The 22,149-nt window shown below is 45.6% G+C and overlaps 2 protein-coding genes across 13 annotated transcripts in view; one reads left to right on the top strand and one right to left on the bottom strand.

Annotated features, from left to right (window-relative positions):
- The window catches only part of PI4K2A (phosphatidylinositol 4-kinase type 2 alpha), a 32,812-nt gene extending 27,289 nt beyond the window's left edge, over positions 1–5,523 (bottom strand). Inside the window, exon 1 of the mRNA XM_025918213.2 lies at positions 5,005–5,523. Coding sequence (XP_025773998.1) covers positions 5,005–5,439 — 435 coding nt within the window. The 5' untranslated portion in view covers positions 5,440–5,523. The remainder of the gene's footprint in view (positions 1–5,004) is intronic.
- Positions 5,524–10,172: 4,649 nt separating this feature from the next.
- Positions 10,173–21,800, top strand: MORN4 (MORN repeat containing 4). Of its 12 annotated transcripts, none has more exons than XM_086680551.1 (7): positions 10,173–10,293; positions 11,212–11,304; positions 17,370–17,541; positions 17,774–17,871; positions 19,356–19,470; positions 20,071–20,180; positions 20,429–21,800. In XM_086680551.1, exons 4-7 carry the CDS (start codon positions 17,805–17,807, stop codon positions 20,575–20,577), a joined length of 441 nt encoding a protein of 146 aa, XP_086536677.1. In that variant the 5' UTR covers positions 10,173–10,293; positions 11,212–11,304; positions 17,370–17,541; positions 17,774–17,804; the 3' UTR covers positions 20,578–21,800. The 12 variants fall into 12 exon arrangements, with proteins under 12 accessions (XP_086536677.1, XP_086536678.1, XP_086536676.1 ...); XM_086680552.1 differs by lacking the exon at positions 17,370–17,541 and adding an exon at positions 11,622–11,673; XM_086680554.1 differs by lacking the exon at positions 10,173–10,293 and adding an exon at positions 10,491–10,505.
- The last annotated feature ends 349 nt before the right edge of the window (positions 21,801–22,149 follow it).

Genomic DNA, 22,149 nt, shown 5'->3' with positions numbered 1-22,149 from the left:
CCTGTGTCTCCCTGTCTCTCTGCCCCTCCCCTGTTCGTGTTGTCTCTGTCTCAAAAATAAATAAACATTAAAAAAAAGAAAAGATAGTTTAAGCATATCACTCACTGTTGCACGGTGAAATATACAGACACAACTTTTAAAAGTTTTTGTTTAGGGGCGCCTGGGTGGCGCAGTCGGTTGAGCGTCCGACTTCAGCCAGGTCACGATCTCGCGGTCCGTGGGTTCGAGCCCCGCGTCAGGCTCTGGGCTGATGGCTCGGAGACTGGAGCCTGTTTCTGATTCTGTGTCTCCCTCTCTCTCTGCCCCTCCCCCGTTCATGCTCTGTCTCTCTCTGTCCCAAAAATAAATAAATGTTGAAAAAAAAAATTTTTTTAAAAAAAAAAAGTTTTTGTTTAATTTGTTAAACATGAAGCTGATGGTTCTCAAACAATTTTGGTCTCAAGATCCCTCTAAACTCTTAAAAATTAGTAAAGACTCCCAAAACTTTGGGGGTAATGTAAAATCTACATTTGCTGTATTAGAAATTAAAACTGAAATGTTATGACTATTAATTCAACTTAATAATAAAAATAGACCTGTTACATGTTGACCTAAGTGATATGTTTTTATGAAAAATAACTATTTTCAGAAACAATTTTTAGTGAGAAGGCAGGCACTATTTTACATTTTTGCAAATCTCTCTAGTGTCTGGCTTAATAAAAGGCAACTGTATTCTTAACATCTTCCTTAATATTCAGTCTGTTTCAATATCACACATCATGTAGCCTCTGGAAATCTCCACTGTATACTTATACAGAAGTGAGAATGAAAATGGCAAATAGTCTTAAAATTGTATTAAAAATAATTTTGACCTGTGGACATCTAATAGGATTCCTATAGGTCCTTTGGCCCCACTCTGAGAACTGCTGCATTCTGTATTAGCAGTTGGATAGAAATAGCACTGCCTGACTTGGCTATTTAGGCAAAGAAGCCTTATTTACATGCTAACTCTCAGAAAAGAGAGGGATGGGCTACTCTAAATGTATGAGACCCTAAAAGAAGATGGGATCCAAATAGAAGGCAATAGAAGAGATTTAGCCTGTATTTATTTTCCTGTCCACTGCCATTGACCCAACCTTTCTCATCCATTACAACTTGTGGTCTGGGACAGGTCCCTAGAACAGACAGTAATGATGCTTCAAAATCTCAGGGGCGCCTGGGTGGCTCAGTCAGTTGAGCATCTGACTTCAGCTCAGGTCATGATTTCCCGGTTCACGAGTTCTAGCCTCATGTCGGGCTCTGTGCTGACAGCTCAGAGCCTGGAGCCTGCTTCGGATTCAGTGTCTCCCTCCCTCTCTACCCCTCCCCAACTCGTGCTCTGTCTGTCTCTCTCAAAAATAAACATTAAAAAAAAAAATCTCAGGAACTACATCTAAAGATGACATAGAAACTTGACTGCCTCTTAACATTTAGGTAAAAAACAATAATTATCCTGTTTGAGACCTTTATTCTTTATCAGGCTATCAGTGTTACTCTCAACCACGTGTAAGGACATCAGAATTTCTTGGGAGGGCACAGGTAGTTGGAAGAAGCACATTCAATATTATAACATAATTTTATATTTGAAAAATGAAAAAAGAAAAACCTGTATCATTTTATGACAAACTCTTGGTCGATAAGTTTGTTTAAAAGATTGAATATTACTGATACAAGGCCTAGGTCCTAGCACATGTGATCAGTATCTGTAAAATTCTGAAGCAGATACAAATTAGCGTTAGCTAATAAATTACTATTCTCAGTGGTCATAAAATCTTCTCAAAATTATACTACTTTTGCTTTATTCAATGCCATGTGTCCAACAAAGCCTAATCCAGGGGTCAGTGGGCATACAACTTAATAAAAACCAAAATACTCTGAACCCCTGCTAAGCAACAGGAACCACGCCAGGGGCTTTCATGTGGGATATCGCATTTAATCTTCTTAGTAAACTCGTGAATCACATGCTATTCTATGATTCTTGGAATATGAACATCTAATATTACTAGCCTCGCAAAATAAAAAGCTTTAAAAATATTTTCACAGGTGATTGAGCTTAAGACCAGAAGCACAATAATACAAGTGAGGAGGGTAATATGAGCGTTCTCTATCAGGCCTTCTGATCTAGCCTTTTCCATCTTACTGTTCTAGGTCCCCATTTGCTCGCCCTGAGGGAGAAACCATCCTAAATTGGGAAAGGGAATCAGGGTTATTATCTCCAAGAACCTTCTAGCCTCTCTAGCTCCAAAAGCAGCTCTGGCAGAAACAGCTGGTTTCCCCAAACTCTGTTCCCCCTTCTTCCTTGGACATAGGACTCCTGATTTTTAGTGGGGCAAAATAAAGACTATACTTTCCAGCCACTACTGCAGTTAAGTTCTGGACAATGGGATGTAAAAAGAGTCTGGTGCAACTTCTATGAAACGTCTTGAAGGAAGAGGGCATACTCTCCCTCATCCTTTCCTTCTTCCAACTGGCTGAAAAACAGACCAGTTGTCTGCAGTCTGAGTAGCCATCTTGGATTATGTAGTGGAAGCCACATTCTAGGGATGGCCCATCAGCTGGATGGAAGGAGGCACATTGTTCATACTGCCATGCCAACCCTAAGCAGCCTATAGACTTCTTTATGAGAGTTAGGCGTACTTTTATTCAAGGCATTGTTGTTTTAAATTTTGTCACACATAGCCCAATTTAATCCTAACCAATATGGTAAACAAAAAGAAACCAAAAATTCAGATGACTGACTTCGAGGCAGCCCAGCATAGAGGTTAGGAGCATGAATTCTGGACTCAGTAGGCCTGAATCCTGAATCCCACTCACTAGATGTTAGGACCCGAAGAAAATTAGTTATACTGTGTGTCTCAGTGTCATCTGTTGGAATAATAATAGTACCTACCTTCAAAGGTGTTATAAGTACTAAGTGAATTATTATTTGTAAAGCATTTAAAATAGTATCTAGCATATAGTAAGTGCTACCTATGTATTTGTTCAATAAAATAAATAAACTAATTTGGAACAGGGCCAAAGACCACACGAACAACTACAGTGAGTCTGTGGTCCCTAACCTGACCCACCACAGCGTCGAGGAAGTGATCCTCTGCTCTGAACCATATTTTACTCAATGGGACTAAGATGGTTATATTAATAAGTTTTGCCAGGGCATATGTGTTTTGACTTCCTCTCTACGAAAGGACAGTGGCCAGGAAATTTTAGACCTTGGGATCCTGCAAATCACCAAGAAACATACCCACAGTCTGTTATTCTCCATGGCCCATGCACAGAGGCGGTAATACTTTACCTGCCAGGGAGAAGTGAAAGATCTTATTACTCCCACCTGTCAGAGCACCAGGTCACTTCTCAGCTGACCTGACACACTTCCAAAAAAACCGTAACAATGTCATGAAAGAAAAATAAAAACCTTCCTACTGCTCCTATACCTATCAAAGATACTCAGCAACTCCTTACATCAGCCAACAAGCTAAAAAAAAAGAAAAGAAAAATAAACAAAAAATAAAAACCACTTATATAAAAGATGAAAGCATCTTGCTAGCATTTAGACCTCAGGAGACCCACTTTTTTTCTAGAAGTAATGGTTCCCCTTTGAGCTTTCAGTTTAACTCACTCCTCCCCTTACTTGAGGGACTTGCAAAGACTTACTATTCTCAAAGTTTTCCCCACCTTTTCCCCAGCTCAGTTTATGGTAACTGAGTTGACGGTATATTGCTTTCTGGTTCTTGAGAATTCAGGGACAACATCTGGAAGAATGACCAGATCATTAAATGAACCTAACCAAGAGCTACAAGTCAGTCCATCCTGGCCACTCGGCACTCCTATCAGAACAGCACGCCAGCCATGTAAAGAGTTCACACAGGAGAGATGCAGGGAAAATCTGTGGGAGATTTGACAATCATCATTTTAATAAGTATAACAATAATACATTTTTCCAAGAAACCATTCTGATCTATCCAAGAACTCTGACAGGGAAAAGTTAATACTTTTTGACCCACTGATATTCCTCTGATCCCTCTGGTCTTATATAAATGCCTTAAATTCTTCTGCAGCTATCAAAAGAATAAAGGTCACCGCTCAGCTGCCCTGGTCACCCCATGTCCCATCCCAACCCATCTCATCCCCATCCCCCTATTTATACACATGCAGGGGACAAAATAAAGGCCAGCAAACACTTTGCCTTAGCTAAAAAGCGAACTGCTGATAGTCCTAGGAGAGAAATGAAAGTAAAATGTAGCAGGTAGTCCTGTGTTTCTAAAACTCCACATTCTTTACTGAGAAGACATGAAAAAGAATTTGAACAATTTCCCAGAAGTGAGCAATAATCAAGGCAGATGAAACTGGTAAGTCCACCCACTTCATCACCGACGTTTGCCAGTAAGAGACCTGGGGCAGTGGTAGACATCCCCACGACACAGAAGGCTGGAACTGAACCCTCAGAGGCCCTGATGGGTCACCCGTCCTTCTCAATAAACAGGGACAACGCTGGTTCGGTCCAAAAAAAAGGAAATGGGCCCAAATCTCAAATCTGTAGTACAATGGACAACGCTGGTTCAGTCCAAAAAGAGGAAATAGACCAAAGCTCAAATCTGTAGGACAATGGCCGAATAGCAGTCTCTGTAGTTTAAAGCTAAGGAACCTACTAGAAAGCAGCATCTCCCCGCGCGTCTCTGTCGAGAAGCCGATTGTCCCACCACACCGCTGGGCCCCTCGCCTGTATCTGGTCAATTTCTCTTTTTCATTCTCCGCTCACTCCTCCCCCACCAAATAGGTTCTGATTTATTTCTTCATTCCGCAGAGCTTCTCCATCTCCAGTCCTCAGGGGCATTCCAAAATCTTGCCAAGGGGCTCTGCACTGTGAAGTTTCTCCCTTTTGCAGCCTTTCAACCCCCCTTTTCCCCGTGGCTGTGCGAAGCTGTTAATTCCCCCGGACAGGCCCACCCTCCCCGAAGGCAGCGGCGGCAGCCCCCACCCCGCTCTCACCCCCTGAGGGTCCTTGACGAAGTAGCTTCCGCTGGAGCCCTGGTAGATGCGCTCGGGGAAGATGCAGCGTTCGATGGCCAGCTCCGCCTGCCGCACCACCGTCTCGAACTCTGGGTCCTCCGGAAACTCATTCCGCTCGCGGTGGGCCTGCGCGGCGTGCGCCGCCGCCGCCGCCTGAGCGGCCAGGGCTTGGGCCTGCGCCGCCACGGTTTGGGTCTGGCCCTGGGCCGCCGCGCCCCGAGCCCGATCCAGCAGTGGCTGCCGCTCCCGGTCGTGGCCTGGCGAGCCCGGCGGAGAGGGGGCCGGGCCGGCCGCCGCCGCCACTCGGACCGCGCCCCCCGGCACCTGCGGAAAGTGAGCGCCCGAGCCGGACGGGAAGGTGTAGTCCGGGGGTTGGGCCCGCTCGGGGGACACCAGTGGGCTCGTTTCGTCCATCCCTCAGGCCGCCGGCTCCGGGTCGCGGTGCGCTCCACACAGCTGAGCCCCGGGCAGGGACCAATCGGAGACACCCCCAACCCCCTCCTGACCAACCAGGTCGCGGCGCCTTGCCGGCCCCGCCCCTACCTAGCCTGTTTACTTGGCGACGCGTAGGCACGACCCCTCGCGCGCGAACGGTAGCCAATCAGAACCACTGTCTACGTAATCGCGCCCTCCGCATTTTTCGCCCGTCACCGTCGATGAAGACCGCGCATGCTCCAGGAGCCAGACCCAGGTCAGACACGCCCCTTGCTCTTACCAGCCCCGCCCCGCCCCTAGCTTCCTGTTGCTGACCTGTCTCTGGGAGCTTTCAATAAAGTAGCCTACCTAATCAGTCATTTGTTGAGTGCCTGCTATGAACCAACCAGCTGTGAAACTGGAGAGATCTAGTCTTTGTATCTGCATTCATTCAATCATGCACTCATTCATAAAATATTTATTGAGTACCTACTATGTTCTAAAGTGCTAGCGAGACAAAAATGAAGCAAAGAAAAATACCTAATCTGCCTAAATAAAAAGGTTTTTAAAAATCACAGCCCTAATGCAATTTACACAGTGTCTGGCCCGGATGCTTAATGCTTATTTGTTAATTGATGGAAGATACGGTCTTAGACTAAAAAGTTCCATGAGGTAAAAGTCCATGACTGTTTTATTCACCGCTGTAAAACCTCAGTGTCTAGACACAATAGGGACTCAGTATATTTTTAGTAGTGGAAAAGAGAAGGAAGATCAAGCTGAAGACACACAGCCCTCTGAGGCAGCAGAAAAGGAGCCAACAATGAAAACTGAAAACTCCATAATAGAAGTTCAACGATTTGGGGGTAGGCCTTCAGCAAAGGCCTTAAAGGGGGTGTGTGCTATGAAGGAATAATGTAATTATATTACTGGAGGAAAAGAGAAAAAAGAGAGAATGAGAGTCATTTGAGTTTGAACCCCATCTGAACACTTAAGAGTGTGTTTTCTCATCTGTAAAATGGGAATTATCCCTTCCTCAATTAAATAAAAATTAAGAGAAGGTATGTAAAACACTTAGCATAGTGGTTAGTACACTCAACAAATGGTAGCTTTTTTATTGTTGATGCTGTTTTTGTTTTGTGCTTAAAATAACCAGCAGACTAGACTATGGGTTTTCGCAAGAGATGACCAGCCAAATAGTAACCAATATTTCATAATCATTCTTTCTTGAATCAAATTATTGCCACAGCTAGTAAAAGTACTGAATCGAAACAACTTATTGTTTATTTTGTTTTTGTTTTTTGTTTTATTAAGTTTATTTATTTATTTTGAGGCGGGGAAAGGGCAGAGAGAGGAGTGAGAGAAACCCAAGCAGGCTCCACACTGCCAGCTCAGCCCCTGATGTGGGGCTCAAACCCATGAAACCTTGAGATTGTGACCTGAGCCAAAACCAAGAGTCAAATGCTCAACCAAGTAAGCCACCCAGCCACCCCGAAACAACTTATTATTTAATTACATGTATGACAATGTCTTAATGTTTTTTTGGCATGTAACCCATTTTAGGCAAAGATCCGTACAGTTTCCCCTTTCAGTTACAAAACATATATTTCCCTTCCCTATACAGATATCAAATAATTCAGTAGTACTTGCCCTTGTGTCCGAGGGATCATAGTCACAGAGATGATCTCTTGGTATTGATCTCATTTAGCCCCTAAGCTTCAAATTGTCAAGGAAAGCTGCAAGATTTAGAGTTCTCCTTTGAATTTTGGGTCTTCTCTATGGAAAACTCTCAGAATTTATTTCTGAGTCTACCCCTTAGAACTTGATTTTCCTTTTACTGAAAAAAAAGGAGGGGGGATCAATACATTCCCTATTACCTATGAAGAGCTAGCACTCACCAAATGCTACACACGTGCCAGGCATTATTTTTTGTATATTCCATGGATGTAAATGGACTACATGTAACTGGCATTACAGCTCCTATGATGTTCGAAACTGAGTAATGTATGCAGCTGGTCTGTGGCAGAGCTGGATCCAAATCCAGGCACACCAACTCAGTGCTTTTAACACTATATTGCTTCTTATTAAATATCTCTATGGGATGTGTCTCATATGAACCCCCTTTCTGTCCATTTTCATGGATGCCACATTACTTTTGAGACTCTCAAGATGTCTTAGCTATATTATTAAAATAGCTTATGAATTTGTTTCTCTGCTTCCAATCTCTCTGATTATCTCTGAGTATCACTACCAGATTAATTTTCTTAAAATACTGGTTTCCTTTGGGCTCCCGGGTGGCTCAGTTGGTTAAGCATCCAACTTCAGCCCAGGTCATGGTCTCACGGTTTATGAGTTCAAGCCCTGCATAGGGCTCTCTGCTGTCAGCACAGAGCACACACTTCGGATCCTCTGTCTCCCTCTCTTTCTGCCCCTCCCCCATTCTCTCTCTCTCAAAAATAAACAAACAGGAAAAATGAGGAGACTGAGCTAAAAGATTAAAAACAACAACACTGGTTTCCTTGTGTCACTGCTCTGATCAAGAAACTACATTTTTTGGGGGCGCCTGGGTGGCGCAGTCGGTTAAGCGTCCGACTTCAGCCAGGTCACCATCTCGCGGTCCGTGAGTTCAAGCCCCGCGTCAGGCTCTGGGCTGATGGCTCAGAGCCTGGAGCCTGTTTCCGATTCTGTGTCTCCCTCTCTCTCTGCCCCTCCCCCGTTCATGCTCTGTCTCTCTCTGTCCCAAAAATAAATAAACGTTGAAAAAAAAAAAAAAAAAAAAAGAAACTACATTTTTTGGGGGAAAAAAGAAACTACATTTTTGGGACGTCTGGGTGGCTCAGTCAGTTGAGCATCGGATTCTTGATTTCTGCTCAGGCCATGATCCCAGAGTCATGGAATCAAGCCCCAAATCAAGCTCTGAGATGAGCTTGGAACCTGCTTAGGATTCTCTCTCTCTCTGTCTTTCTCTCTCTCTCTGTCTCTCTCTCTCTCCCTTTGCTCCTCTCCCCTGATCATGAGGTCTCTTGAAAAGAAAACATTTTCATTGCAGTAAAATATGCATAATATTTATCATTTTAACCATTTCACAAGTGTACAATTCGTTAACATTAAATACATTCACAACATTGTGTAACCATCACCACTGCCTATACCCAAAACTTTTTCATCATCCCAACAAAAACTCCATATCCATTGAACAGTAACTCCCTCCTCCTCTAGTTCCTGGTAACCTCTATTCTACTTTGTGTATCTATGAATTTTCCCATTCAAAACACTACATTTTGCAAAACATATCTTCCCCCTAATTTTTCTCCATAGTTTAACCACAATCCATCCTTATTTCATCAAATTTCGATATATATATTCTTCAATGCAATAAGATCTATTTTCTTGACACTCCATTCTCTCAACAACTAATTATATCTATATTCGGTACCACACAGTTTAGCATGTTTAACCATTGAATGTTAGAGCTGGTTGAATCTTATAGGTCTGCTTGTCCAATCTCATTTTACAGGCTGGAGAGCTTAATAACTTGTTTGAAGCCCCACACGTTTGGTGGCAGGCATGGGATTTGAACACAGAATCCAAGTCTTTTAAAATAATGTAAAAATGGTGTTTATTGAGCACTTATACACTGTACTGTCATACAAGTCCTGGGGAGTCTTTATCATTATTATTATCATTTTCATTTTCTATTCCACAGATGAGGAAAACCCCAATTCAGAGAAGCAGTTTGCTTATTCTCTTCATGCGTTTGCCTTCTTTTAATAATTAAATATAATCTTGAATTTTACATGTACATGAATCTTTTCTTCTCCACATGGAGGCAGTAAGTTCCAGGAGGGCAACGATCTGTGTCTTTTCTAGCTGCATTCACTTTGTTCAGTAAATAAATACTGTATACGGATAAACGGATTGGTGTGCACGGTATTTGGAGGATTTGCTCCAATATTGACACTATATTTATTTATTTTTTTTAATGTTTATTTATTTTTTGAGGGTGGGGGCACAGAGAGAGAGCCGGGGGGTGGGGGGGGGGGGGAGAATTCCAAGCAGGATCCGTGCTCTCAGCGCAGAGTCACAGGCGGGACTCCATCTCATGGTCTGAGATCCTGACCTGAAGCCGAAATCAAGAGTCTGAGCTTAAGGACTGAGCCACACAGACACCCCAACACTATATTTTAAATACAAAGGATCTGAGTAATGACAACACAAATCCTAACAACGAATGAATGCAGAAGTGTCCCGATATCACAATGCTGGCACAGGGTTGACGCTCATTCAACTGCAGTTGCCTAGTCTAGCATGTTACCATCTACAAAACCGAACCTTAAAAGCCAGATTTGGGTTCTGCCCTTAAACTCCAGGGAGGGGCCATTTACAACTCTGAAGGTCCGCACAGGATCGGAGCCCCTTGAGATGGTGGTCACTGTTGCTTCTGACCCAGGTTTTGTTTTGTTTTGTTGTGTGTGTGACATTTCGGCTAGGCTGTCTCTGGGTAGGTAAGACCTGAGGTCATCACCAGGGTGGCCAAGGTGGGATCATGGGTTCAGCCCCACCCCTCTCTCGGATGTTTGTCCAGAGATCCAGAGACTCTCCGCCCCGCACAAAGATGGCGCAGAGTTCGGGCCGGACCAATGGAGAGTGGCGTTGCTCCCGGTTGCCTAGGTAACAGCCAATGGGCAGCGGGAATTGCGCCCAGTGCGGCCGCCGGGGATGGCAGCGTCAAGTGGGGCAGGCGCTGGTGGAGGTGGTGGAGAGGCAGGTGGCAGGGGCGATCCCGGCGGAGCGGCGGTCCCGGCAGCTGGATCCCCGCGTCGGGGCGTGACTGTCATCCCGAAAGGCGGAGCTCAGGTTGGCTGGCAGCGCAGGAGGGAGGGGGCCAGGAGAATGTGGTCGGTGAGGAAGGGACTGAGGAGACCATCCCGAGATAACCGGCTGGGGATCGTGACTCCACCCAGGACGCGCTGACCAGAGGGTGGGGTCCATAGGGTGTCAAACCCAGACCTCCAGTCTCTACCGCTGGGGCCGAGGTCCGAGAGAGCCCACGGTACCCGGCTTAGCGGGTGGGTGGGGGCTGCGTCCGGAGTGGGTGGCAGACCAGTGTGAGCAGAGACCTGACCCAGGCGGGAGAGCAGAGCTCGGGTAGAGGGAAGGATCGGTGCTGGGATGCAAGAACGGGGTGGGAAATCGACTAGGAAGTGTTGTTAGTTGGGTCTAGGGCTTTGTTTGCCCTGGGTCCGCCTCTCACACTCTGGTGGAGAGACGTCCCACACAACGAGGCTTGGGGAATGAGATGCCTCAATTCATGGTGGCACCCCTGCTGAGTGGCACCTCCAAACTGCTTAGATATCCGCGGGCGTAACTCGGCTTTATTAAAACCCGGTCCAGGCATTTTCTTTTCCATGAAACAGAATAGTATCGTGGCCGTCCCCATCACCCCCAGGTTGTTTTGTTTTGTTTTGTTTCGTTTTTTACTACCCTCAGTTCTAGTGTCAGGATTTTCTTCCCACTTTCTTCGATCTAATCGCCACACCGGTCTTCCTAAATAAGACCTTTATCTAGTAGCAACACATTTTTATTAATTTTTTTTTTTTTTTTTTTACTTTTCGAGTTCAAGGGAGATTTACAGTAAAAAGACTTGCAGACTTATAAGAAAAAAACAGTTTTTTCAAGCTCATTTAAAACATTTAAAAAAGAATGTTTGACTTTTTGTTCTAGGTTTCTTACAAGCCTAAGTTTTGTTCATCAAGCTCTTCCTCTTCTCTTTAGGATTCTGAAAGCCTAAGACTGCTTCCTTTATAATTAAGAGAACTTTGACAAGACGTTCATACTCTGGGGAGGCTTTGGAGAAACCATGTAAAGGTATATGTGGGAAAAGCTGGCTGCCTCAAAACAGTATTCTTAAACTGAAAATCTGTTCCTTTTTATGTTAGTTAGTTAGTTTTTAATCCTCTGAATTTGGACACAAGTTATTGTGAATGCATAAGTATTTTTTTAACAAGTTTGATTTCTAAAATCTGAAAAAAGACAAATGGAATACAAATAAAAGTTACATTCCTGTCTCCAAGTTCTATTTGGAAATGTCAGGGTCAAGAGAAAATGAAGATAGCAGGGAGGTAGTCTGTTGTGCAGACCAATCGTGTATTCATTTCAGGGACAAAATAGTTATTTTCTTTTAGATAAATGTTTGGATTGATCCTTTGCAACGCATCTACCAAAAGAGCAGAAAGGGTGGGTATCTGTTTAGAGGCATGAATCTTCTTGCTTTTGTGACTAGATTCCATATGCATAGCTGAAGCCTAAACTCCTAGGCCACCTGTTCTCTTTAGAAAGACTTTTATGGTAACTGACACGAATACTGGTTTACATGCTTATTAAAGTGTTGGGTTTTCAGTCTTCATTAGCACTGGCTATACTGTATTGAACTAGATTTGTCTCAATGACCATGATTTCTTTTGGGGTCATTGGATATGCAAAGTGACTATTACTCAGCATGGCTAGTTACAGAAGTTATAAATGAAGATCCCGACACTGTCCCAGGTGGTGACAGTATCAATTATTTGGACTAGGTAGAAGTTTCTAGTCAAATGTGTTCAACCATGGCCTGAGGCCATAGAGTCTACATGTGTTTCCTTAATTAGCGCTGCTGATTATGTTCTTGGGGATGGGCGTCATTTTGACCGGCTGTTGAAGGGAGTTTGCTCTGTCTCCCTAGGTAAAAAAAGGAATGGAAATGTATTTTTGAAAAACAAATGAGAGATGATGGTGGCAGGGTTACGTGGAGAGATGATGTTCCACTTACTGTATAGCCATATAATATATTACCCCAAATCTAGCTGCTTAGAACAACCATATGATGCTCACAGGTTCTGTGAGTCAGGAATTTGTACAGGGCATCATGGGGATGACCTCCTTCTGCTCCATGATACCTTAGATGGGACGCTGACTTAATGGCCAGGAGCTAGAATCATCTGAACGCTCCTTTGCTCACAGCTGGCGCCTGGGCTGGGCTGATTCAAAGTTGAGAGCAGCCAACTAGAGCACCAACACGTGGCTCTTTGTGGCTTAGCTTCCTCACAGCACATTAGCCTCCAGGTAGTCAGACTTCTCATGTGGTGGCTCAGGTCTCTAAGCATAAGTGTCCCATTGAGCAAGAGGGTAGATGTATCACCTTTTCTTTCTTTCTTTCTTTCTTTCTTTCTTTCTTTCTTTCTTTCTTTCTTTCTTTCTTAAGTTTTATTTATTTTGAGAGAGAGAGTGAGCGTGCACAAATTGGGGGAGAGGCAAAGAGAGAGGGAGAGAGAGAATCCCAAGCAGGCTCCAAACTGTCTGTGCAGAGCCCGACTCAGGGCTTGATCCCACAAACCGTGAGATCTTGACGTGAGCTACAAACAAGAGTCAGACGCTTAACCCATTGAGCCACCCAGGCGCCCGATGCATCACCTTTTCTGATCTGACCTTAGAACACACCATTGCTTCCATCGTGTTCTGTCAGTTGAAGCATTCATAAGCCTGCCCAGATTCAGAGAAGAAGAGTTACACTCCATCTTTATCATGGAACAGTGGCAAGGTCAAATTGTAGAACATGTAATACAAGAGATATGATTGCAAACGTCTTTGGAAAATACAACCTGCCCCATTGGGTAGAGGATGATCTCTCAAGTTTCACTGGAAAATTTAGGATATATTCCCTAAGAGCTAACAGCATACCAAAAGAGTGGCAAAGTTTACAGTTTGAGTGGCCGGCTAATACTTTGTCCAAAGATAGTCTTCAAACCGGAGAAACACTGTTCACTTTCTTTCAGGGACCTTCTACTGGTCCATCTGAAAGGAGTGGGATGCCACTATGTGGAAATTTCATGTAGCCTTGAGAAAAAGCAAACAGGGGTGCCTGGCTGGCTCGGTTGGTAGAGCATGCAACTCTTAATCTCAGGGTCTTGAGTTCAAGCCCCACGTTGGACATGGAGCCTACTTAAAATAAAATAAATAAAAAAAAATAGGGGCATCTGGATGGCTCAGTCAGTTAGGCATCTGACTTTGGCTCAGGTCATGATCTCCCAGTTCGTGGGTTTGAGCTCCGCACTGGGCTCTGTGCTGTCAGCGCAGAGCTGGCTTGGGATTCTCTCTCCCCATGAGCCATTGGGCAGTCAAACTGACTCCTCACATGACACCACAAGAACTCCTTCCAGACCTCTGAGTGAAGACAAGTTAACAGCTGCCAAACATCAAAAGGAAATGCCTTTATCTTATCATCTTACTTCCTGAATAATGATTTTGTGTTTTATGTTTTGGAACGGTGGTTTAGTTATAAGATTTATTATAAGATATGGCCCTTAAGATTCTGACTTGTTTTGAAGGAATGAAATATTTCAGCTTTGTGCCATAAGCTGCGTTTTCAGCGTGCTGACCTCACTAGTTCTGGGAAGAGCTGAAGACGGCCTGTAGTTATCAAAGCCTATCTGGACTGGAAAGTTTTCCTCTGGCAGTTTCAGTGGGAAACTGCTTCTCTTCCTCTCATTAATGTTGTATTTGCAGCACAGTCATGCTGGCCTCTACCCCAGGCACACTGATGCCGGGCTGACAACAAGAGGCTTGTGGACCTGAAATTGGATGCTGACCTTGTGGAACGTTGATGGGACAGAGATGGCACACCAGGAACCAGCGTCATCTCTCAGAGAAGATGGCCCCAGAGGTTTTGAGGGGCTTTAACACACGAAGAAAATGGCCCCTGTCTCAGGATATCTTCTGCTGTGTGAGAGACCCTGGACATGGAGCTCCCGAGTCGCCACAACAGTGAGAAAATCCCTGGGGACGCTGTGGAAGGGGCTCCCAGACATCACTGGAAGAGCTTCCGAAGCTGGCCTCATTAAGGAGGTAGAAACAAATGCGGCTCCAGGTTTGGGTGAGAGCAAGGGATTCTCAAAACTCATCTGTCCTCATAGCTGGGAAGAAACGCGAGCTTTGAGACAGGGCCAGGGCCCAGAAGATGTCACTGAGCCCCACTCTGTTCAGGCCCAGCTGTTTGCACATCACACCATTTCTGGGCTTGCGGCATCTGTATCAAAAAGCATCATGACAGAGGCCAAAATTAAAATATCCCATAGGGTGGTGATAAAGAATACACGAGTGGCAATTGTAGTTTACTTTTCCTCACCTTAGAATTTTCACCTCATTAGTCAACATTGGCTGATTTTTTTTTTTTTCCAAAATGTTATTTGAATCACGTTGGTAGCATTTTTATAATGAGACTTTAAAGAAATTTCCATTACAGTCGATGTGAATGTGTGAGTTTAGGTGTCTGGTTTTTGGTTTGCTTTTTTATTTTTTATCTTCAAAAAAATTTCTTTAATGTTTATTTATTTTTTGAGAGAGAGAGAGACAGAGAGAGAGAGACAGAGCATGAGCAGGGGAGGGGCAGAGAGAGAGAGGGAGACACAGAATCCGAAGCAGGCTCCAGACTCTGAGCTGTCAGCACAGAGCCCAATGCAAGGCTCAAAGTCACAAACCGCGAGATCATGACCTGAGCCAAAGTCAGACGCTTAACCAACTGAGCTACTCAGGTGCCCCTCCAAGTTGAACATTTAAAGCATTTTAGTATCAAACATGCCAGATCCCTCTTGTACTGTGGAACCTACTTTTGGCGACCCCATCTTGATGTTCCATAATGGAGACAGCAATACAACCCTTAATGTTGTGTGTGATTTGAGCTTTTCTGGGACTTGAAAGAAGCTAGCCATTGGTGCCAGGCCTGCAGGGATTTAAAATCTCACTCCTGTTTGGTCCTCCAGGTCTGGCCCCCATGTTGTGAAGAAGGGGTGCACTTGTCCTGTCGTAACTCAATCAGATGCTTGAGGGTCAGACTCTAGCTTCACTGTTAATAACAGGGGACCTTTCAATGATGATTTCTAGGTCAGGGAACTTTCACACATAGTATAGCTGTTTATTGGAGTAGTAGTTCCCATGCTTTCAAATGTTTAACAGTCTAACGATGTGCTTGTTGAAACTGCAGATTCCCAGGCTCTAACTTACAAAATCTGATTCAGTAGATCTGGTTGTGGGCCTAGGACTCTGCATTGTCACAGTCACTTGCAAAAATGATTTATTGCTTAGATCTGGAAAAGATGAGGTGAGTAAAAAGACCTAGGAAATTATAAAAGGACTAGGGATTGCATTTTTAAAAAATATGTCAGATGATTCTGTTTGTCCATGCATTTAATGATATTTTGGGTTATCTTAACCCCCTTCTTTTTTTTTTAATTTTTAAATTTTGTTTAAATCCAAGTTAGTTAACACAGAGTGTAATAATGATTTCAGGAGTAGAATTTAGTGATTCATCACTTACATATAACACCCAGTGCTCATCCCAACAAGTGCTCTCTTTAATGCCCATCACCCATTTAGCCCATCCCCCACCTGGCACCCCTCCAGCAACCCTCGGTTTGTTCTCTGTATTTAAGAGTCTCTCATGGTTTGCCTTAACCTCCTTCTTATTGGATATCTTTGAATCGAATACAAGCATTCTTTTGCTCCACCTGTGAAGCCATACCTAGCCAGCCTCTCTGTCCTACTTATTCCTTCCTTCTGCTCCCATTATGCTGTTATCCCCTTAGTTCAGGTCTTATGATCTTGTACCTGGGTGTATCAGTTAGCTTTTTCTGGGTAATAACACACCATGGCTTAAAATAACAACCATGTATTTAGTCCGTGATTCTGTGGGTCATTAATTTGGAGCTGGGCTCGAGAGCAGCTCCGCTGGTCATGCCCGGGCTCACCCTGCATCTGTGGTCAGTTGGTACAACAGCTCCACGTGACCCCTTGTCACCGGCCGGCTAGCCCGGGCTTGTCCACATGGGGGCAGAACAGTTCCAAGTGCAGTGAGAAGGCAAGCCCAGTGTATAGGCGCTTTGCAGACCTCTGCCGTATCACGTTTGTCCATTAGCCAGAGCAAGTCATAGAACCCACCCAGACCCAGTGCGTGGAGGAACAAACTGCCTGTTAATGGAGGTGCTGCCATGTCACATCACAAGGGCATGAGCAGAGGGGGAGTAATTTGTGCTCATGTTCACAGTCTACCGAATTAGCACATCTCTCCCGCCTTGCAAGCTTTTCTGGCTGTAGGCTTTTGCTGCTCCAAAGCATCCTGCTTCCCGCTGCCACATTCATTTTCCATGAGCGCTGCTTTCATATTAACATCCCTGTTCACAAACCCCCAGAACCTTCCCCTTTCCCCCGTCTTATTAGCTGTAGACTCTTCTGCCTAGCTTTCGAAGGTCTCCTTAAGGTAGCCTGGCCCTGAAAGCAGAGCATGCAATACAAGAGAGAAAGAACCAGCAGCAGTTAGGGGAAGCCAGGGCACTCGTCCAGCTCGGGCACAGACTTGCTTATAACTTCTCTGGGCTTCTGTCTCTCCATCTATAAAATGAGGGCGTTTGGATGAAATCTGAAAGGTTTTTTCAGATTTCAGATTTCGGCTGAGTACCTAAGACAAACTTGTTTCCTGTTACTCCTTAAATAAACCTTCAACTGCAGTAAAACCCACATTAATATTTTTCCACCGAACACACAGGCATCATTGCTCCTTGTGCGTTCATTGCCCAGCTTTTCTCTATCTGCAGCTGCCCTTTGCCCTCTTCACTGCTTGTTTGTGGTCCATGCCATCTTGTCTTTGTTCATCTCTGCCATCCAGTCTGATGCTTAATTACATGATCTCTCGTCTTGTTCAGTGGTTCAGTTATTAGCCTCAGCAACTAGATTGCACACTCATTGAGGGAAGAGACTATATTTTATACATCAACTAAACACATAGTAGGTATCAAGCCAATATTTGTAGATTAATCCTCAGTTTCTATCCCAGGTCATAGAAAATTGGAACTGGCTGATAACTTTTTTTTTTTTAATATATATATATTTTTTTTATGTTTATTCAGTTCCTGACAGAGAGAGCACGGGAGGGTCAGAGAGGGAGAGGGAGACACAGAATCCGAAGCAGGCTCCAGGCTCTGAGCTGTCAGCACAGAGTCCGATGTGAAGCTCGAACTCATGAACTGCGAGATCATGACCTGAGCCGAAGTCGGAGGCTTAACTGACTGAGCCACCCAGGTGCCCCCTGGCTGATAACTTTTAAGATCAGTAGGAGGATAAGACTGCTTGAACAGAGGGGATGGTTGCGGGTGGGGTTTGGAGAGGTGGGTATATTTGTTAAATGTATCTAAGGTAATATCTATATACTTACCAGGCTGGTAAGTATATAGAATATATCTGTAAAATTGCTTTGCTGGCCTTTCCTCCAGCCATCCTGTGACTCTGATTCTCCTCTGCTTGTTCCCTGCAGTTTTCATACTTTTCTTCCATAAGCTGGCATCATGACCCTCACAAAAGGTTCCTTCACTTACTCTAGTGGGGAGGAATATCGCGGCGAGTGGAAGGAAGGTGAGAGGGCCCCTAGGGGTCAAATGATGAATACTTCGTATGACTAAAGGACAAACACATAAAGCTATAGAAGCCAGCTGGATGACTCTTCATGTCTAAGTCCAGGATTTAATCGGAATAGCGCCTTTCCTTTATTTGATTTTAGGCTTAAGTAAAGGAATTAGAAAATGCTGTTGTTTGCCCAGTCTCCAGCAACGAGTTAAATCTTTCCAGTTCTGAATATAAAGTGTTTTAGTATCCTTTTACCCTTTAATGTTATCATGTGGGAATTGTTTTTATAAATGCTTATGTACCAGGCAGAGTACAATGAATTATTTTAAGTGCCCATAAATTAGAAAGTGCAGAATTGATTGTAATGACTTGGTTCTAATGCATCTTAAAAAGTTAAGGAAGATCTAGAAATTAGGACAGACGCTTGAGAGCAAATGACATCCATTGCCTTGAATTTCCTGTGACAGCTCATTACATTCGGAAGTAACTATTCATAGAAATGGTGAAATTCTTCAGAGCCTGAGAAACACAGTCTGGCCACTTAAAAGCCTCGTGGGTCCAGTCCCATCAAGCCAGAAACCACCCCGAGGAGAGGAGCCTTCACTTCCCACAGTCAGTGAAGAGACATTCTGGCTGTTTCCAGACACGCACCCACGTCTTTTCACGCTAGATCCCTGCAGCTGATGAATCCTTGAGCCTTGAGAGGAGAAACTGTGCAACTGGGTGTGACCTTGTCTCAGTACACCCCCGTGCCTCTCCCCTGCCTCCCCAGCACCTGCTGTCCCCTCGGCTCCAGCCATTTAGAGCGGCCACCCTCTGTCCCCCGGAAGGGCTCCTTCGTACTCTGTTAGAGGACAGGATTGCTCCTCCAGCATCTTGCTGTTTTCTGGTCAGGTCAGTGGGTAAGCACAGCCCTGCTGACCTGACCAAGCCCAAACCAGCGTCGCCAGTCTGGCTGGTAGGTTGGCGCCCTGGCTTCGAGGTGCAGAGGGGCACTTGTTTTCCTCAGAGGGCAGCATAAGTAGGTGTTGAGGGCTCTCCGGCCAGGATGCCTGCCGCATTTGCTCTCTTGCTCTGCTACTTAACTGCTCTGTGATCTCGAGTAAGCGATTTGGCTTCTCCCTAGCCTTGGTTTCTGCATCTGTGAAATGGGAACAATAATAGTACTGTGCCCACCTCCTAACGCCGTGAGGATTAAATAAGATGATAAGCACAAAGAGCTCAGAAGAGTGTGTGACACACAGTAGAGGGCCTCTTATCATTCATACCTACAGAGACCTGCTGCCAATCTGATATTTGTGACAAGATGGGAAGGTCCAGGGAGCCAGATTTTCCTGCCTGACTCTGGGTAGTAGCTCTCTGCCCTGCCAGCGTCACTGCTTCTCTTCTTTCCTTTGTGGGTGGGGTGACAAAAGGCAAGAGATGTTAGGCAGCGAGGGGGGTCCCTGAAGCTGCCCCATCGCAACCTGACGACTGTCTTTCTCTTTGCTCAGGCCGCAGACATGGTTTTGGTCAACTGATGTTTGCAGATGGCGGCACCTACCTGGGTCATTTTGAGAATGGGCTCTTCAATGGCTTCGGGGTACTGACCTTCTCAGATGGCTCAAGGCGAGTACTGGGTCATTCCTTTCTCAGCTTTGATAGTGATAAATAGCTGGTCAGACCTGAGATGTCCCAGGTCCTCTGAAAACAGGCAAGGAGGAAGCAGTTCTTTTATTAGTTACTTTATAAATAGATCTAAAATTTGAAATGGCGTGTCGCTGAGCGACCTTCCACCCCACTGCCATTCTCTTCTGTTATCGCCTTGAAATTAGAGCCTCACATCACACTTGCTCTCTGGCCCGTCTCTGCCGGTTGGGAGTGGGGCGAGTGGGGGCAGGGTGGAGCTTGCTCCTTGGCATTAATAAGGAACACTTACTGGGCGCCTGGGTGGCTCAGCTGGTTGAGTGTCTGACTCTTGGTTTTGGCTCAGGTCATGATCTCATGGTTCATGAGATTAGGTCCCGCAGCGGGCTCCACACTGACAGCATGGAGCCTGCTTGAGAATTGTCTTTCTCCCTCTCTCTGTCCCACCCTTGCTCATTCTCTCTCTCTCTCTCTCTCTCTCTCAAAATAAATAAATAAACAACACTTATTGGTAGCTGCTTCATGCAGTTAACCTGGACTGCCCACTACCCCTCTAAAGGCTAACGTGTCGTGTTTCTGCAGGTACGAGGGGGAGTTCGCCCAGGGCAAGTTTAACGGCGTTGGAGTCTTCATTCGACATGACAACATGACATTTGAAGGGGAATTTAAAAATGGCAGAGTGGATGGTTTTGGTAAGTCACAGCCCACCAGGACGGGTGACTGGGGGGAGCATCATACGGGCGGAGGGACACCTTGTGAGCTGTAGTGCTTTTATGGGTGTCCAGCGATCCAGAGTGACCGGGCCCTCACTCCTATTCATCGAGCGCGTGGACTGCGCTCCAGAGCAGACCTGTGAGTCCTCCTCACGGCTTGGCATCAGGCCGCTCCCTGAGTCACTAACGCCCTCGTCCATCCCGAATTTTCTCTGTCCCCCTCCAAGGCCTGCTGACTTTCCCCGATGGTTCTCATGGAATACCTCGCAACGAAGGCCTGTTTGAGAATAACAAGCTGCTGCGGCGTGAGAAGTGTTCCGCAGTCGTGCAGCGGGCCCAGAGCGCCTCCAAGTCCGCCAGAAATCTCACTGCCTGACGGGGCGTCGTGCGCCAGCTGACAAGTACTGGGTAAAGCAAAGGCCCCGTTACTCACTCAAGGTGAACAGATGTACCGGCTGTGAGAGGACATGAGGATGCCCGCAGAGAGCAGAAGCCTTGGGACGCCCCCACACCCGCCAGGCAGGGATTCCATCACAGAATTCTGAGGACTCGGGCCCCGCTGCCCACAGCAGGGTCACCAGTTCTCTTTCCTTCTCTCACTTGTTGGTATTCTGTGTCCCTAACACCTTGGGTTGCCCAGTGCAGACCTGCCTCTCCTTGATTTCCTGCCAAGTGGGGCAGAACCTCTTCGTTCCGCCTGTATTTGGGGCAGTTGATCCCAGCCCCAAATTAGGGCTAATGCTTGGTGCCCCCCCGAAGAAACAGGGAGAGAGGCAGGGGTGGCTTAGATAGTTCAGCAGTCCTGTGAAAGCCACGGCCAGAGCTTTTCTGCGTGTCCCCCCGCCGCCTCCCCATTTGCTGCTGGTCGACTTCATGGCTCCAGGCCTCCCCCTTTGTCCTACCAGACTGCTATTTGTGTCTGCTTATTCCCCCTGTGAAGGGCTTGGTAAGAGTGCTGTTTCCCTGTCCCTTGACTTTATAAGCTGTCTTCCTTACCTGAGTTCCAGCAGCTAATCTGTTCCCTTTTTTGTGCCTCTCCTTTCTTAGACGGGACAGGATCCCTTCTGGGGATAGTCAAGACACTGATGTAAAGAGTCACCTTAGGACTTGTACTTTTTAGTTACTCCAGGGTGAAGGGCAGACATCCCTGGCCCATTTCAGGCCCTATCACGGAGTAATTGAATCCTTAGGGATGGCTTGGGCTGACACAGCCCCTTCCCAGTGGACTAGGAGGTCAGACCCACCTCAACCCCTTGGGGTTTGGGTAGAATTGGACCCATTCTAGGACTGCAGTGAACCAAAAGAGAATTTGGCTCCCTGCATTTGGTCCACTGTTTACTCTTCCACCATGAGCTTGGCCATCAGGCCTGGGAGGTCAGATCTTGACCGATAGGATCCCTATGTAGTTCATCATGGAGGCCCCCCAATTATCCTGTGACCCAGACACGCCCAGCCCACTCCCAGCCCCTTATCCTCACACTGAATGTCTCCTCAACAGCAGACTGTGGTGGAAATTATAGCCGTGTGCCTCCATGTATTCTCTGAGTCGTACTGTAGAAACAAGTGTTTATGAGGAATAAACAAATCACCAGAACTGCCTATACTTCATCACTTTACTCTTGCTCTGCATCCTCATGAATCAACCTATTTGCTGTTTCTAAAAGTTAATCACAGATGGGGACTTAGTACCGACATTGCACGCTTTACTACATAGTACCTAATTCTCAAGACCTCTGCAGGGTAGGGGCATTTTTTTTTTTTTAATCAGACAGACTCAGGTTGCCCAAACTAGGAAGTGGCAGAACTGAGTGGGATTTGTCTCTCAGTCTTTCTGATTCCAAATCACTTTCTACTGTATCTCTTGCCCGGAGTGTCAAGAGTACCCACGTCCTGAGACCAGTTATTGTCACACCTGCTGGGTTACCTCAGGCAGGTCAACTCCTGCTGG

The sequence above is a fragment of the Puma concolor genome, chromosome D2, assembly GCF_028749965.1.
Source record: "Puma concolor isolate L17-30 chromosome D2, mPumCon1.1.hap2, whole genome shotgun sequence".
In the NCBI taxonomy this organism is placed as follows: domain Eukaryota; kingdom Metazoa; phylum Chordata; class Mammalia; order Carnivora; family Felidae; genus Puma; species Puma concolor.
The sequence above is the reverse complement of the archived record's forward strand: the minus strand, read 5'-3'. Positions and strand labels throughout refer to the sequence as shown.